This window comes from Pocillopora verrucosa, chromosome 5 (assembly GCF_036669915.1).
Source record: "Pocillopora verrucosa isolate sample1 chromosome 5, ASM3666991v2, whole genome shotgun sequence".
Taxonomy (NCBI): domain Eukaryota; kingdom Metazoa; phylum Cnidaria; class Anthozoa; order Scleractinia; family Pocilloporidae; genus Pocillopora; species Pocillopora verrucosa.
The window spans coordinates 20,573,853-20,592,993 of NC_089316.1; the positions used below are offsets into that span (position 1 = coordinate 20,573,853).

Here is a 19,141-nt window from a genome sequence, read left to right on the forward strand (position 1 = left end):
TGTTGAAATAGATATGTATTGCATACCTATAAGGGCTGCAAATTGTCCCAGAGAGCACATGGCATATTTACCTTGCAAAGAAGTGGCCAATTATTGTGATTAGGACTTACCTATCTGAAAAGAAAAAAAGTATTGGCATGTAAGGGTGAGCTATGTGCATTCAAATCTCTGAATGCTTAATGCTATTAACTTACAAAGAGGTAATTACTTATATTTTCTCTTAACTCTTTACACCCTAACATCAGTATGCATATTCTCCATACTGTTCTCTATACATTTTCAAAGAGGCTGACAAGGAGAATTTGTGTAACGGTCAAGAGCTGCTTTAGTTGGTGATCATCTCCTTTATTCTCATAACTTTCACATTTTATATAGGCATGATATAGTACGGAGAAATTAGGTGCTAGTCAGTCTTAGGGGCTAAAGGGTTAACTGTGTAGGCAGAGCTTCACACAGCTGTCTAGACTGTGTTGTGTTTTATTTTTACAACTTTATTGCTGTTTAATATCTGATAGGTAATTACAAAATAAACTTAGAAGTAAACAAATAGAAGACAATATGAAAACAATAATATATTATATAGAAAATCAATACTTATTAATGAACTTGAGTTGAGAAACAGAGAGCTGGAACAAACAAGAAGAGTGCATACCCAGTGAATAAGCTTACATTACATTGTAAAGATATCTGAGTGAAACGGCTTATTGTAACTGTCATTTAGATTAGCCTATATGGAACAGATCAATAAATTTATAAGGTCTGGCCAAAAATAGTTCCTAAAAAGAGAAAAAAAAGTAAGCAAGTCTAATTCAAAGCTCTTTTTTCACAATGTTAGAGGATTATAATAAGCATCTTAGATTATGTGGAATAATCAACTATGGTGAAGCGAAGACCTTCATGTAATTGCTGACTGAGATAAAGCTTGAATTTAACAAATATATAATTTGTGTACCCGTTTCTGCTTTATAGTTATAACTATTAGTCAATATAGGTAAGTCTAGATAGGTAACTCTAACTAGATAAGTAACTTTATTATCTTAACACATATTAATCAAAGCACTACTTAACTAAACTCCAAAAAGGAGATCTTATGGGAGTGTATATATAAATATATAAAACCTTAAACCTTGAAGCAATAAGGAATGAAATGAGTCAGTTCTTAAACATCGAACAATATGTTAATCAAAAATAGCTATCTACATCTATTTATGGCTTATGGGTCAGTCAATTGGCACTTGGATCAATTGTCAAAATGTTTGTGTGTATATAATTTTGTCAGCCTTTTTCCCATATAACACTCTGGTCCCACACTTCACTTGGGCTGAAACTGGAGGCAAAGGATGCTTTCTTTTACTTAGCTCTGCACTGAACCTGTTTAACATTTGAGTCTTGCCTGTGTTTGGTTCATTTAATGACTGCGTTTATTGGCTTTTTTGCTGTTGTTGTTGATTTTTTAATTTCAAATTCATCTGATTTAGGTACAGTTGTACATGATTCAACCGTTCCGAGAGGTCTTTATTCTGGTGCTTTGCCTTAATCCCTTTAAGACTCAAATTGATTAAGATGTAATTTCTCATATCATCTTCAATTAGAGCCTCTTTTTGCCATAAGAGGTCTTGATATTATTGGCATTTTACTTTGTTCCTTTTTCATGTTTGACTTGATTATTTGATTACTAATCACCGACTGGAAGCGACTGTTGAATGTAAGCGCAGAGTGACATAGATCAGAAATGGATGATGGCGTTTAATCAATAGGAATAGGTTTAATAGGTTTAATACAGTACGTGAATGGTTTTATTGAAATTTCGAAGAACGCATCCTTGTGAGTTTAGAGGGAAAATCTCGTAAAATCCAGTGAGGGGAATGCTTCTTAAAAACAAACCTAAATCTTTAAGTGTGGTTTGTTTGCGAAGAAACATAAAACCGAGAAATTCCCAACAGAGGCAAGAATTTGTTTTAGGACGGAAATATAATGAAAGCAATTTGGGTGGGAAGAGCACAATTTATCTGTAGACACTCATAATTTCTACTTTTTTCCTTTTTGTTTTTACTCACAAGTTTGGTGAAGATTGTCCAATACCACGGATCTTAACGAGTCGTAAATTTAAAGTGACTCGTCGATCCGTACGATCCGTATATACGTACGGATCGTGTAATGATCTGTAATGTTCCACGAGTCTTACACTTCTAACGCGCGAGTCGTCTATTGTATTCACGAGTCGTAAGATCGTGGTGTCGATCCATGAATGTTATTAAAGAGACTTTTTTCACCACTTGAGAGTTTTTCAGGCCATGGTAGATTTCGTCGTTTCGCACGATCCGTAGGGTTCGTGTGATATATTCACCAGACGTGTTACCCTTACGAATCGTCTAATGTATTCTCGGCTGGTGTCGTTCATCCGTGAATCTCATTAGGGATACTTGGGTTTTGTCTGCTGGCATGGTCGTGTGTCGTGCACTTCGTGCAGTGCTTTTTGAACAGAAAATACTCTGTGGGATATTGATCAAATGAAGCCTTTAAGTGCTACTGTGGTTCTTTCTTTATTCACTCCGAGCTTTCGCCGTTCTACGGCATCATCAGGGAGGACGATAAAATATTTGCGCTATGGTTTTAAACGTTGGAGGTGCCACTGTAAATTAGCATAGTGTAAAACTAGCCAGTTGGACGCATGAAAACTAATGGCGTGATAAAATGTTCTAAAATATGTGTTAAAACCGTTAATTAAAATAGCTCATTAAAATAAATCATGAAAATAGAAGATCGTTAAGTTCAGTGCATTCCTCACGGGAGTTCAGTCCCGGCTTGTGCTTTCTGATGTAATACGCTCACGCTCGCAGATTGACGGGGTCATTTTCACGCGTGATTACTTTGACTTCAATGTTATGGCTGTTGTTGCGATGGTGTGTTGTGAGATGTTTTTTTACCGACGAGTTGTCGTTGGTCAAGTGCTCTTTTGTTCGATCATGTAGGAATCGTGTCATGCTTCCGATGTAATATTCGCCACAAGCTTTGCACGTGAGCTGATAAACGGTGTTTCTCTGTAGGCAGAAATTGGTGTCTGCGATGGGGCATTTTGGTCTGTTGCATTGCCTTTCTGTTGTGTTGTGTGAAAGGGCTTGTCTCAGAGTGTAGGACTTGTGGGCGATTCGCATTGGGATGTTTTCTCTCTTGAAGATTCCCGTGATTTTTCAGTTTACTCTGGCAAGACATATTATCTAAATTAAGGAATATAACTTTGTTTGATAGTCAGTGCATGAGATCTAAGTTGAAATAAGGCTTTATTTAATTTACCATTTGAAATTAGCTAGAAAAGACGATCAAAAGTAGTCAGTAATTCAAAAACTATTAAATGTCACGCTCCATCGTGACATAACGCAATGCCCATAAAGTAATTTTCTCACTTGTGACAGGTTTTGTCAGATTATGATCTTTCTATGTGTATTCATGGACAATAAAGACACTATCAAAATAATAACATGCTATTAAAACTGACTTGTTATTTACCTGTGCATTGTTGTTTAACCCTTTGACTTCCATTGGTGACCAAAACAGAATTTCTCCTTACAATTTTAATACAATATCAAGCAGACAAGTGAAGAGAATTAAGAAAAAGTCAAGTGGGGGATTAGCAGTTGATCCAATACCAAATTCTCTGAACTAATATCCTAAAAATTGTGTGAGGCAGTAAGGAGAATTACTATTAAGATCTTGGGAAGGAAATGGTTTAAAGCCGATGAAAGGTTTTGTTTGTGCTTGAATTGGAGCATGAATGGATCAGTTAATTGGTTTGGGAACAAGATACCTGTGTTTAAAAAACAAAATATTTCAGAGAAAGGGGATTTTTGGTTTGAAAAGTATTCAATTTAGAGTGCAGTTTGAGCCAGAGTTTCAAATAAGGGTTACTGATGGTGAGCAGCTAGTCTTTGGTGGTTACAGCTTCTGCAGGTTTTCAAAAGCTATTCTGCTGTTTCTAAATTCAGATCATGCTGATTTTTAATTATAGTTTTACATGGAATTTAAGGCACTGATCAACAGCATGCTGAGCCCCATTGTTCCAAAGTACTTTCTATTCCCCCAGCAACTAGACCAAAAAAAATTATCTTGAAGTCTCAACAAAGTCATAAAAATTGTACTTTCAGTGATACACTTCCTGTACGATCAGATTAAAGCATGTTTCACAGACGACCCACTCCCCTCAGAAGTGCATAGCTTTTCATTGTCCACCCCTCTTTAATAAATAAAAATCGTGCTCCCTCTGTTTGGTATCCGGTTAGATCGCTCCATGGTTAGATCGCTCCAAGTCAGATCGCTCCATACGGAAGTCAGATCGCTCCACTCAAAAGTTAGTTCGCTCCATCAAATAAGTTACTTCGCTCCATACATAAGTTACTTCGCTCCATGTAGAAACCTAATACACTAACTTACTTCTGATCTTTATAGTTTATAGTTGATGATGTGTATTGCGTCTTGCGATCGGTCGAATTACCGATGCTGGAACAAGTGTTTCAGTGTGTAATGAACGTAGAAAACTAATAAACTAACTTACTTCTGATCTTTGTAGTTTATAGTTGATGATGTTGCTTGCGATCAAGTTGCTGAAATATAAAGTGATCGACGATTCGTTCACAAATAAAATAAAAGAAATGACCAACAATGAATATGATTTATAAATATTGCTTTCAAAGAATCGCCATTTTTAAAAGTTGTCAAATCCAGCCGTGAGTGAGACTGGGTTCGACTCCGGTTAAAATGGCGAGTCTTTAGTCGCGTTACAATACTCTTTCTTTTCTTTTCCCTTATCCTTCTGTCTTTTATCAACCTTCCACGTTAGTTTTCTTCATGGAGCGAAGTAACTTATGTATGGAGCGAAGTAACTTATATGATGGAGCGAACTAACTTTCGAGTGGAGCGATCTGACTTCGGTATGGAGCGATCTGACTTGGAGCGATCTAACCATGGAGCGATCTAACCGTAAACCCTCTGTTTCTGTGGATCAATGTCAGTTTCTGAGCAACTGAGTATCTACCTGGAAAAGGATTGAGTGATATTTTAAAATGCTTTCCTTTCCCCTGTGAAAATATTTCCATTATTATTACTATTACTATTATTATTATTATTGTTATTGTTTTTGTCGCCTTTCTTTTAACATTTATTTTCAAATTTCTGTTCAAATAGTATGATTTTAGTCAGCTTTTCTCTTGAATTTTCTGTTGACTCCCAAGATGCAAAAGGTAGAACGCAGCTAATGAATGCTGCTGTGAATGGTAAGGTTCAAGCGGTTAAAGGTTTAATGAAGAGAGGATGAACAAAGGAGGATGGAATTCATTACAACTTGCTGCAGTGGGTGGTAACCCTGAAATCATTGCTGTGATGATAACTCACGTGCCTAACATTGAGTCAAGGTGTGCTGAGAATCTCTTATTACTTATGATTCCTTTTGTGAACCGTAATTGACAGGCTGTGTAGTGGTTTCTTGAGAAGGAAGTAACTGCAACCAGTGAAAACAACAGAAGATTTAAGAATGTGTTGCCACAGACAGGGGTCCCTTACCCCTCATGGTAGCTGGTTTGACTGGTAAGGGACGTGCAGTGAAATGGTTTGTAAGAGGAAGACAACTGCAACCTGTGTAGACAACGATGGAATGTGCTGCATGGGAAAAAACCGCCTGTGGTGATACATCTCTAATCATTGCTGTTTGTCATAGCAAGCTGTAGGGTGTAAAGTATAACCTTCGAAGGAGGGCAAATCCCTAGGCTAAACACAACAACAGACAGAATTCTTTATATCTCGCCTCATCATGTGACTTTCAAGACTTATTGCTGCTGTGTCACATGCACCTTTCCTTTGCCTGAATAGTTTTTGAGTAAAGGAGGCAAGTTTCCAAAGAAACAGTGGTGCTGCGTCGGTGGGAGAGTATAACAGGGTAGTTTAATATTATCAACTGAGTTGATAGAGTAAATTGGCCCCCGTGAAAATTTTAAAAGCCGACGTTTCGAGCGTTAGCCCTTCGTCAATCGCTCGAAACTTCAGCAGCTAAACTCTTTGCGGTGGCCAATTTACGTTATTAACTCAGTTGATAAACTAATTTACTTAGTTTTTGGATAGCCTAGCTAGATATGCAGTTCTTCAATCTCTCGAATGTTCTTTGTTTTGGCTTGTTTGTTGGGGACCGCTTACTATTTATCATCTGGGAGCGGGGAGAGTAGGGTCGGAACAATTTGTTTGAGTCAGAATGAAATTTACCTCACCCCCAACCCACCCCCTTTATGGGTCTGTAGTATTCTAATGATTTCCCTTATCGGCAGACACCCCCCTCCAGGTACTTCAATAGTGACAACTGGTCCAACCTCCCTTCCCCCTTGAAAAAACCGAAATATCCCCCCCTGAAAAAAAAGGCCTCCTTCCCATAGACGATATATACATGTACTGCTCCCTTTAACTTTCCCCTTTCTCCGTATTTATCCAAACAAGGAGTTTTTACACTGCTTTCCCAAACGCTAGAAATATCAAATCGTTCCCGTTGACAAACAAGACTTTCTTTCGTTCGGTGATATAAAATTTTATTGACTACTGTTATAGTCGCTTACAAAGGTTACTTAAAAATTAGTTGTAATTGGTGCCGCTCAGTGATGTTATCATTCTTTATTGGTACAGGTAATCGCACTACTTCGAGTGACATTTGGTATAAATACCCCAGTTTTTTAAATTTTTAATTTTTTAAACCATATTAATTGCACGTGCCCGTAGGGCGCGTGCAATTCGTTGTCTTTTTAAAAATTACGAGTGTTTATTCATTTCAGTTTGCCTAAGAAAAGTCATGTCACTTCTAATTCATTTTAAAATGATCTTATTTTCGACATAGCTTCACCTGATAATGCAGAAACAAACAACAGGTAGAGCACGTACAAAAAGATTCATTCAAACCTTGCAAACATCATTGTGTGCTAGGTCAAATCGACGTGTTACGTCAAAGGAGAAAATTTTATGTTCTATAATAATAAAAAGTTATATGGTAAAAAATAACCTATTTAATTGTGAAAAATATACAAAATCACATTAATTTTAAAACGTCTTAAATAAAAAAATAAAGAGGCCGGTAACATTGCAGAAACATTCCCTTCTGTCATTGAAATTAATACGTTGCAACCTAAGAGACAAAACCAATGAGTATTTTAGGAAGAGAAATGAGGATTCCTACCACAATTGAACAAGAACACGCTGCAATAAGAGACTGCATATCTTGGTACATATCGTCTCATGCCAAATGCAGCCCAGCACTAACACCGCAACATACGATTCATTCGGATCATTCATATGTTTTAAACTTATGGCTGTGCTCTGTCCAATTGCCACTGACTTTTGTCTTTGGGTGACTTGTACAACTTTTATCTCATGAAAACTCTCAAAAGCTGGATAAGCAAATTCTGAGAATAAGGCCTGTATGCACACAGTGTTGAAATCAACTAGCTTCAAAGAACTAAATCATTACACTCAGCCAACGTGCCACAGGAGGCCCAGGCTCAAGTTCAACTTTAACGACATAAGCTATTCCGTATCGAAACCGTTAAACAGCTCACAAGTTGTACAGATTGTAAGTTAGTCTAGTTGGTAAAATATCAAATAACACACAACCTGTTAAAAACCTTCATCTGCAGCAATAGATCACTTAATAAAAAGAACGGCTTTGAAGTTGACGGAACTAGCAAACCAGTGAGTTACATTTTGACATTGAAGAATTAAGCAAACATAAAATAACCTGTAAAGCTTACTTCACCAACCTGAGTTAATCATGCGTAACGCATCAGCAAGTCAAAGAAATCTGAGTCACATGATGAGGCGTGATATAGAGAATTCTGTCCTTTGTTATCTTCAGCCAAAGGATTGGCTCCCCTCTCAAGAAGACACTTTACACCCTGCAGCTTTCCCAGACGAACAGCAATGATAAGAGGTGTTTCACCATGAACAGTTTTTGACTCAATGTCCGTCAGGTGGGTAAGGATAAGATCAATGGTATCAGGGTCACCGCTCTGTGCGGCACCATGTAATATATTCCATCCATGGCTCACAACAGAAGTTACAGTTGCTCCCTTCTCAAGAAACCATTTCACTGCATGTAATTTGCCACGGAAAGCTGCCACCATTAGTGGCGTGAAGCCGTTGCTTGTTTTTGACTCAATGTTGGGCAGGTGAGTATGGATTAGAGATATAATATCAGTGTCTCCGCCCTGTGCGGCATAATGTAACGTGTTCCATCCTTCGTTGTTTTCACAGGTTACGGTGGCCCCCTTCTCAAGAAACCATTTCACTGCATGTAATTTGCCACACGAAGCCGCCAACATTAGTGGCGTGTCACCCTCGCCTGTTTTTGAGTCAATGTTGGGCAGGTGAGTATGGATTAGAGATATAATATCAGTGTCTCCGCCCTCTGCTGCACGATGTAACGTGTTCCAACCTCTGTAGTCTTTACAAGCTACAGTTGCCCCCTTCTCAAGAAACCATTTCACTGCAAGTAATTCGCCATGGAAAGCCGCCACCATTAGTGGCGTGAAGCCGTTGCTTGTTTTTGACTCAATGTTGGACAGGTGAGTATGGATTAGAGATATAATATCAGTGTCTCCGCCCTGTGCGGCATAATGTAACGTGTTCCATCCTTCGTTGTTTTCACAGGCTACAGTGGCCCCCTTCTCAAGAAACCATTTCACTGCATGTAATTTGCCGCACAAAGTCGCCACCATTAGTGGCGTGATACCCTCCCCTGTTTTTGAGTCAATGTTGGGCAGGTGAGTATGGATTAGAGATATAATATCAGTGTCTCCGCCCTGTGCGGCATAATGTAACGTGTTCCATCCTACGTTGTTTTCACAGGCTACAGTGGCCCCCTTCTCAAGAAACCATTTCACTGCATGTAATTTGCCGCACAAAGTCGCCACCATTAGTGGCGTGATACCCTCCCCTGTTTTTGAGTCAATGTTGGGCAGGTGAGTATGGATTAGAGATATAATATCAGTGTCTCCCCCCCGTGCGGCATGATGCAACATGCTCCATCCTCTGCTGTCTTTACAGGCTACAGTTGCCCCCTTCTCAAGAAACCATTTCACTGCAAGTAATTCGCCACGGAAAGCCGCCACCATTAATGGCGTGTAGCCGTTGCCTGTTTTTGACTCAATGTTGGGCAGGTGGGTATGGATCAGGGATATAATATCTGTGTCTCCGCCCTGTGCGGCATAATGTAACGTGTTCCATCCTACGTCGTTTTCACAGGCTACAGTTGCCCCCTTCTCAAGAAACCATTTCACTGCATATAATTTGCCACACAAAGCCGCCAACATTAGTGGCGTGTCACCCTCCCTTGTTTTTGAGTCAATGTTGGGCAGGTGAGTATGGATTAGAGATATAATATCAGTGTCTCCGCCCTGTGCGGCATGATGTAATGTGTTCCATCCTCTTTTCTCTTCACAGGCTACAGTTGCCCCCCTCTCAAGAAACCATTTCACTGCACGTAACTTGCCATTCAAAGCCGCCAACATTAGTGGCGTGTCACCCTCGCCTGTTTTTGAGTCAATGTTGGGCAGGTGAGTATGGATGAGAGATATAATATCAGTGTTTCCGCCCTGAGCGGCATAGTGTAACGTGTTCAATCCTCTGTTGTCCATCAGGGACGGATCTGCTTCCCTTTTTATTATACTCTTCACCACTTGAACGTTGCCCTTCAAAGCAGCATTCATTAGCGGCGTTCTGCCTGTTGTGTTCCTGCAGTCAACAGAAAATCCACGAGGAAGCGTCGATTTCATCTCAGTGACGTCACTGTCTCTTTCAGCAGAGTGTAACTGATTCAATTCCTTGTTGTCCTCGCTCACAGAAGTACCGCCTAAAATCATATAATGTGAAAGGAAATTAAGATTGGCATCAAACTCCAAGGAGGATGTAGAGAAATGAGATTTATTTTGGAACTAGTGCCGTCGGGAGGAAAATTAGGTAACAAGAAAATTGGACCAATAACAAATATAGTAATACTAATTATGATAATAATGATAACTGATTGGTATAATTGCTCTGGTGACTATAGATATGCATGCACTCTGGTTGGTCAAGGATTGCATCATATCTCGCTAAAATCGCCTTGCGCGAGATTATGTCATTTTAAACTTCCACTGAAAAATGACTGCTTATCTCGATACGAGTAATCAAAACAATTGTAACACATTGTTATCAACAAAAGTCCGAACAGCTTGTTGACAAAACGCCTAAAGCAAAGTCGCGATTTGATTGAATTTCAGTTGACGTAAGCGTTACAGACAGGATATGAAAATTATGTTTTATGACTTTTAAGTGCTTAGTTGTTCTCCAATTCTCTTTTTTGCGTCGCCACAAGTCAAAAATGATTTTTGGCCAGCCATCCCTGTGGACAGCGATCGAAAGTACAAATTTCAAAGATTTTTTCCAGCGCGTAGCGACTGCAACAATGTAGCTCACGGAATTCTATCTTGATACAAGTTACAAGATGTATTCAGTTAGTTCACAGACAAAATATGGAAACTTCAGCTGAAATATTTTTGATACCAGCGTGATCAGAGGAGACCCTTCACTTCGAACTTAATTTGCATATCAAAAATTCACTACTTTGTACAAAAGAATTCTCAAAATGCAGGCGCTAATCTGGCTAAAAAAGCATATCAGTGCATATTTTATACACCAATGAGGTTACGGATTGCCTCAAACCCGCAGGTATATCTCTAGCTTCCATCCACCAACTTCTTAAAAACAACGCAAATCCATGTGTTTGCTCAATTGGGCTGGTGTCAAAGATTATTTGCATGACTCTAAAAATTGACCAAGATCTCCTTTTGACCGTTCAAACTTCGTTCGTTTATCTTCTGCGTTGAGGATTTTAGGTTTTCATAGTAACTGAATGGAGAATAGATGCCGAGTTGTTCTAAAACGTTGCGTAAACGTGATCGGTCGTAACGCCTGCACGCTTGCGTGACTTACAAAGTAGACAAAGGTGATCGGAGGGCGCCTTCGCGATAATTTACGTTGAAATATCAGGTCATGAACTACGCACAGTGTGGAGAAGATCAAAATTAAAGAATAAAATTTGGCACTTTGGTCATTACACACATATCGCGTTGCTTAAAAGGACACCAAAAAAAGGCAAAATAGGTTACAGTGTCTACATTTACAAAGCAACACGCATACACTCTGAAACAATTCTTCCAGTTTCTCCCGAATGGACCACAACAGTTTTGAGCGATAAACTCGAAATTTCCTTGCGACCATCAAAATCAACTTGACAACCCGGCTTGATATATTGCGTGACGTGATTGTGCAAATTTCTCCCATTGCCATATGGCTTGTTTCGCGGGTTCTACAAATTGAAACCAAAATTAGTTAATGCAACGAATTAGAATCGAAAGTTATTAAAATGTACCGAAGAATTTTACATTTGAAAGAGAATTTTAACTTTTAAAAAGGTTTACATGATTCATGGAAAGCAAAGATTGGAGTGGCTTTGGGTATTTCAGCCCTGATTTCTCTCCTGGAATGCTGGGAAGACGTATCGAGTCATTTGAAGTACTATCAGCTATCCATCGAAATCGTCAATTACAAGTTAATTTTGTTTCGTTCCGGTCAGTTTGACCACGATATGGAAAAAATGTAACAGTAATTGGTATGTTCTGAACATCCGAACACTTTAAGAAACATTGGAAATGCGGTGAAAGTACTTGTTAACAGCCACAGCACAAGGGAAAATGTGAGGCAGTGAAGCAAGCCAGACTGACTGGAGATGTTTTCGAATTTTTCGGAAAGTTGTAGTCGTAGTTAAAAGTTGTAGTCGGATCACATGGGTAATATATTTGCAATTTCTCGAGAGTGGAGGCTATTATTTACCTAAAAATTGATTCGTAAGTGCCTATCTGGGCTATTTGCATTAGCAGACAAAACCAGAATTCTCTTGACTAAATCAAAGGACAAACTGTGTCATGACGAATTTTGTCTCGATTTTTGCATCCGCTTAAAATTTCAAAACTGTCAAATTTCGTCAGCGCTTGATCTGCTCATGAGACCAGCTGGCATAGTTTGCCGATGGACTCAAACTCCAGTTTCAGGATTCATCGTACGTCGTTTCAAAGTTTTAAAATCCACGAGTTTCACGACAAAAGAAAGTTAATGCCATCCAGGTAAATTTTAGTGAGTTCAATAACAAGCTGGTGGCAGCTTTTACGACAAATGGCGTTGAAAACTCAGTCTCTTTTCACTGCCTGACATTCTCCTTTTTGCTCTGGATGCTAAAAAATACCTTTACTACATTTCCACTGTCCTCTCAGGTGTTCTGATGTTTAGAACGTACCCATAACTGTTAAATTTTTCCAAACCAGGGCTGAAATACCCAAAGCCACTCTAATGCTTGCTTTCCATGAATCAAGTAAACATTTTCAAAGATAAAATTCTCATTAAAATGTAAAATTCTTCAGTCCATTTCAATAACTTTCGATTCTAATTCGTTACACTAACTAATTTGGGTTTCAACTTGTAGAACACGCGAAACAGGTCACATGACAAAGAGAAGTCTGCACAATCACGTCACGTAATACATCAAGCTGGGTTTGTCCAATTGAATTTGATGGTGGCAGGGAAATGTCGAGTTTGTCGCTCAAAACCGTTGTGGTCCATAAGAGCGTAACATCATTAATGACGGAAAATTTGCAGAAAGAAGGGCTAGTTCATCGGGTTCCGTGAACCAAATCTTGGGAGAAACTGCAAGAATTGTTTCAGAGCGTATGCGTGTTGTTTTGTAAATATAAACACTGCAACCAATTTTAACTTGTTTTTGGGTACTTTTGAGCAACGCGATATGTCTGTTATGACCAAAGTGCCAAATTTTATTCTTTAATTTTGATCTTCTCCACACTGTACGTAGTTCATGACCTGATATTTCAACGTAAATTATCGCGAAGGCGCCTTCCGATCACCTTTGTCTACTTTGTAAGTCACGCAAGCGCGCAAGCGTTACGACCGATCACGTTTACGCAACGTTTTAGGACAACTCAGCATCTATTCTCCATTCAGTTGCCATCAAAACCTAAAATCCTCAACGCAGAAGATAAACGAACGAAGTTTGAACGGTCAAAAGGAGATCTTGGTCAATTTTCAGAATCATGCAAATGATCTTTGACACCAGCCCGATTGAGCAAGAAGTTGGTGGATGGAAGCTAGAGATATACCCGCGGGTTTGAGGCAATCCGTGACGTCATTGGTGTATAATCTATGCACTGATATGCTTTTTCAGCCCGATTAACGCCTGCATTTTGAGAATTCTTTAGTACAAAGTAGTAAATTTTGATATGCAAATTAAGGTCGAAGAAAAAGGTCTCCTCTGATCACGCTGGTATCAAAAATATTTCAGCTGAAGTTTCCATATTTTGTCTGTGAACTAAATGAATACATCTTGTAACTTGTATCAAGATAGCATTCCGTGAGCTACATTGTTGCAGTCGCTGCGCGCTGGACAAAATCTTTGAAATTTACACTTTCGATCGCTGTCCACATGGATGGCTGGCCAAAAATCATTTTTGACTTGTGGCGACGTAAAAAAAAAGAACTGGAGAACAACTTAACTATTTTTGAAACATGTACCCTAAACCTTTCTCGTGGGCAAGAAATGAAAGAAAACTTTTCTCCGACGGGAAGTCGAGAGGAACGCTCTTAGAGAGAGGGGCACTTAAATCACTAATTTTCAGCATTTGCCGACCAGCTATGTTCTTGGTATTAAAGGTTATTGACAGTTGTAAAAAAAAAATCATATCGTGGCAGGCTTTGTTGTGCTTTACAACTTACCCAATTTTCTGTCTAAAAACAAATTTGTGCCCCTTCTTGCGAGAAGAGGCTCTAAATTAAGATGTTGTGAGAAATTACACGTGGGTCAACATTGTAAACTAAAGGAATGAAACCAAAGAAATGGAATACAACTGTTACACAATATGAGTACAAAGTCTAATATCCGTACTGCCAGTCCCTTCTTTTCCGTAATTTCCTGCTCTGTATGAATCTATATTCTTCTACCCCCTCCCCGCCCATCCCTTCACATTTCCCAATTCCAAAATTGGTTGAATGATATAAAAGGTATATACCTTCTACAGCCGTACATAATGCTGTAAAGACTTCCTTTTCATTTTTCAATTCTTCTTCTGTTGAATCACACAGAACTGTACCTGAATCTGATGAATATGAAAAAATATAAATTATGCACACATTAAATCAACCAAACACTTGCAAGGCTCAGATTTTAAACGCGTTTACTATATTAGTGCTAACTATAAGTATAAGGAAGAGAATCTTTTGCCTCCTTTTAGCTTCATTGAAAAAGTCATTAGAGTGACGACAATTTTGTAGAAAAGAGATACATGGAAAATCATTATTGATATGTTTGATCCATTTGTGCTGGATGACATGTAAGCAAACATGAATACATGTAAATAGCTCTTCTTTGATCAACACTGTTCTATGTTTGAAAACTAACTCATTTCTTCTCAAACAATGCTTTAATTAATAAAGTTCTACCGGTATTTCCGTACATATCCTTTTAAGTTGAAAGTGAAGCAGAAAGACAAGAAACTGTTACAGAAATACTACTTATATTATATAGCTTCATCCCAATCAGAAATGACTGGTACACGAAGGTCTTTGCTTCACCACATTTAATAACTTTACATGCATTACCTTGAATAAGCACCTAGGCACGAATTTCAAGTTGTGACTAAGAGGAGAGTCGCTTATTAAAAGCAAGTCGCTTAATCCAAGGGGTGTTTTAGTATGAAACTATAAACTGTTCTGATTTGGCTGTAGTTGAAGCTTTCTAAAGTTGTAAATAAAGTGGAAATAGAATCAGGTTTTCCATTTATTTTGGAAAGTGAGAGAGAAGGGTTGGATAATTATTCGATTAAGGGAGGGGGGCTAGTGTTCTTGTTTGATATGTTGACCTAGCTCACAAAGGTGCCATCTAAACTCGCACAATTTGAAAATATATTAAGAAAGGCAACATTATGCAAGAAGAGTGTAGAGAGGGGAGAGTTGTGACGGAACTAGTAACTTTGAGGGGAAAATTAAGACCGAGTAAACATTTCAGTTCTATAACTTTTATCAATGTGGACCTTGTTCAAACAGAAATTTCTTATTTAGTTGAATTGCGTTATTAAAAAAATCGAGATTAATATGTTACGCCCGTCCTGATCTTATGTTAGAGACTTCTCACCAGAACTGATGGTAATTCGCTCTATTGAGCTCTAAACGTGCAGTCGAAGCTTGGTTGATATTAGTTGTGTTAATTACGTCAAGTTTTGGTTGTGATTGAAAATGCCCGTGAGCCATCACTTTGATATTCAACCAACTTGTTCTGTCTACTATCAAGATTAGTAACCAAAAATAGTCCCAACTGCCCGTTAGCAACACAGCTGAAGTGAAGCCTCAACTCGGTTTGTTTTCAGTTGCTCAAAGTGTTACAGACGGGATATCAAAGTATTGCTACAGAAAAGAATTATTCATAGCCTTGGCATTTTGGAAAACTTTCATAGATCAATCATGTTCTATGACATCTGAATCACTTATTTGCATTATTCACTGACCAGCCTTATTCTTTGTATTAGAGTTTATTGACAGTTATAATTAAATGACGTTAGTTGTAAAGTTTACTCACCTTGAACAGACTTCGTTTGTTTATTCCCATCAATTGTTTTACTCTTTAAAGTGTTTGGACCTTTTTCTTAGGAGCAAGAACAGAAATATCACATAATGAAATCCTACCTAGTTTGCAAAACCTGCAGACAGACTTCCATTTAAAAGACAATAAAAAGCAGAAATGATGGGTCTCCTAACATCCGTTGTACTGTCTAACTTCCATATTGTTTCAATATTACTTTCTGTTCTTAGAATCAATCTTGCCCCCTTTTTGCAAGATGCTCTAAATTACAATGTTATGAGAAATTAAATGTTGATCAATTTTGGGTATTAAAGGGATTAGACCAAAGCAACAAAATAGGAATGTTACATAAAATAGAAGGAAAAACTCTAATATCCCTTGGGAGTCCCAGTCCCTCCTCTAGAGTCCTTCCCTGTTGTTTTATCCAGGATGTTCTCCCCAACCCCCTTCCCCCTTCGTATTTCATATTGGTTGCAATCCATAAATTGCTGATAGGCACGTGGTGTATTCATTCTACAACTGTACCTGTTGCTGTCCAAACATCTTTTGTATTTCTCTGTGCTTGTTCTGTTGAAACATATGCAGCTGCACCTGCAACAATCAGTTTAGGTTAAAAAGACTTACTTTAATACTCCAACGTAAACCAAGCAGTTACATGTTCAAAAGCCACACAAAACCCACAACCTCAAATGCGCATATTATTGGTAGATCAATAATAGCGCACTCATTGGAATTACATGCATATGTTTGCTGCTTATAGATATGGTTTGGTGATCTATGGCTGCATACTTCCAACAGTATTTTGTTACAGTACCTGAATCTCATGAATATGAAAAAATACAAATTATGCAGTTATTAAATGAACCAAACACAGGTTAAGACTCAAATGTGAAACATATTTACAATATTGGTGCTAAGTAGAAATAAGAGAATCTTTCGTCTCCTTTCACCTTCATTAAAAAAATTCAGAAGAGTGAGAAGTGTTGTGGAAGAAAGAGTAAGGCAAACACAAACATATTGATATTGTTTGATCCATGTGCTAAATGACCCATAAGCCAACATGAATACTGCAAGTAAATTAAGCTCTTCTTTGATTACCAATTATATCATTTTTTTAATTTGAGAACTAACTTATTTCCTTCTTCAAGGCCTTATCTACACACTCAATCTCTTTCTGGTGTTTACTCAAATAGTGCTTTGATTGATAAGTGTTGGGATAATAAAGTTCTACTGGTATTTCCATACATTTCCTTATAAGTTGAAAGTAAGGCAGGAATAGTTACAGAAGTTCTACATAAATTAAGTAGCTTCATCCCAATCAGAAATTACACAAACGTCTCTTTTTCACTAATTTAATCGCTTCAGATCCTGCATTTCCTTGAATAAGTGCCCAGGTGCGAGTTATTTAAAGTTTTGGTAAAAAAGGAGGGGGCACTTAGTGGAAGAAATTTGATTACTCCAGGGGGGTGTTTAGTAAGAAACTATAAACTGTACTGATTTAGCTGTAGTTGAAGCTTAAAAGTTATCAATAAAGTGGGGAAAGAATTAGATTTTCCTTTTATTTGGGAAAGTGGGAGGGAAGCTGACGGTGATAATTCTAGGGGGGAGCTTGTTTGATAAAAAGGCCTTGAAGGAGGGCACCTCTTTGAGTGTGGGCACTTATATGAGGATATACAGCAATTGGTCATAGCGTTAGACTAAAAGATGCTGATAATCCTATTATTGCAGCAATAAAAAGCTGATTTACCGGATTTTTTAATTCTTTTAGGACCTTTTCTGTGGCATACTTGCTGTTTAGTTGTAGAAAGTTATAAAAACCTAAGGAAATTAGTAATTAACGTTTCTGCTCCAGTTTCTGGAGACGTGAGCTTGGGGTTCCTGTGCTCCCACCTGTTATTGACAACAATTCTATACAGGAGTTTTTTGTTTACCTAAAGGATCTTTCAAGTAGACAAATATTACATACTTGCTGCTTGCACCACTCCCTTGTCTCCTGGGATTTGTTCTCTTGTTTTATTTGAAATGTCTGGAGTTGCATAAAATGAAAACACTAAAGTTACAATCATGACCTTCTTTAAGTACTATCAATGATGATTTTAGGAGGTCAATGAAAATTGAAATGTCGCTTTTCTATTCACAGTCTAGGGTTTTTTTTTATTGTTAGCATTGAATGGAAATTGTGATCTTAGAGTACTCGGTATAACTTAAGATCCCAACTAGAATATCTTAATCAATTTTAAACAGACTCTAATTTTATTAAAACTAAATTGTGCAGAAAGCTATATAGTTAAGTGGCTGTAGACTGTACACAAAATAAAGAAAAAGCTGGCTTCTTTTACCTGTTGAATGACAGTATGAGAAATCAAAATTATCCCTGGGTTCAGACTGATTAATCATGAAACTAATAAAATTTAAAAAAGGCAATTAATACACATACCTGCTGCTTGAACTTTTTTCTTGTCTCCCTTCGTTTTTTCTCTTGTTTTATTTGAGGTGTCTTGATCTGCAACAAAAACTGAATTAAGCATATTCATGAATTGCAACGCATACATCTCTGTAACATATAATAGCTTTGCGTAGTTATTTCTTTTCATCTCTTTTCATTGTTTTTTGTAAAAAGTTGCTCAATTTTAAGGAAATGACTGATATGTACCCTGCCTGTGCCCAGTCCAGACCTCTCAGTTGTCGATGTCTAGATTCATATTATTAGAGATTAAGATTCACTAAAATCTTTGACATGTACATACTGAGAAGTTCTAGAAACAACTTCCTACATTTTGGGAAATACCTACCTTAAGATGGCACGCTATTACTACGATTAGTGCAATCAAATCTGTGATTGGTAAATTCATTTGTCAGTATACTCAATGCTAATAACTGTTGTAGCTTTCTGATTACAGATCTCCCATTACTACCGTCTGATTAGTATTACCAACATAAAGAGTTTAAGAGAGAATGTCAGCATCCATCGAACAAATTTGAAATATTGTGGCAAGTCGCCCAAAATTCGTTTTCTCTCCTACTTTCATATTTTTTTTAGCCCAATATGTCCTAATAATTGTGGTGTAGTTTTTTGTGAAAACATATTTTCGTTTTCGAGAAATGAATTTTTTCGCTCGAGCGCTGAAATATGCAAATTTTCACCCTGAATATTACCCGAGTTGTGTAACCTCGCGTAACGAATTTACTTGATCGAGGTAACCGGTAACCGGTAAGGTTACCGGTTACCTCGCCACCAGGGAGACTCGCCACCAGCGAACTCGCCACCAAGGAACGATCTCGCCACCAACGTACTCGCCAACAAGCGAAGTCTTCTCGCCACCAACCACCAATAAAGAGATAAACTAGAATAAAGTAGTCGAGGAGAGTAAGATGTTCGAACGAGCACAATTCAAATCGGCCGATACGTTTGTGCGCTTGTCTGTATTTAAATTAGGACCTTCA

At 38.0% G+C, this 19,141-nt stretch overlaps 1 protein-coding gene across 1 annotated transcript; it reads right to left on the reverse strand.

The window, feature by feature from the left end:
- Window positions 1-7,790: 7,790 nt before the first annotated feature.
- On the reverse strand, window positions 7,791-18,249 carry LOC131787076 (ankyrin-3-like). Its single transcript, XM_066166482.1, has 6 exons — window positions 18,135-18,249; window positions 17,664-17,723; window positions 16,223-16,288; window positions 15,695-15,760; window positions 14,133-14,219; window positions 7,791-9,871 (listed from the first exon to the last, which is right to left on the reverse strand). The coding sequence occupies exons 1-6, from the start codon at window positions 18,247-18,249 to the stop codon at window positions 7,791-7,793; spliced, it is 2,475 nt and encodes an 824-aa protein (XP_066022579.1).
- Window positions 18,250-19,141: the final 892 nt, after the last annotated feature.

Bases quoted from the DNA above. Each gene is read 5' to 3' on its own strand.
- LOC131787076 (XM_066166482.1), bottom strand. From the start codon at position 18,249: ATGTATGCGTTGCAATTCATGAATATGCTTAATTCAGTTTTTGTTGCA. The intron at 16,289-17,663 runs GTATGTAATATT...TGATTGTTGCAG, and splicing joins GGGAGTGGTGCAAGCAGCAA to GTGCAGCTGCATATGTTTCA. The intron at 15,761-16,222 runs GTACAGTTGTAG...CTTGCTCCTAAG, and splicing joins AGATGTTTGGACAGCAACAG to AAAAAGGTCCAAACACTTTA.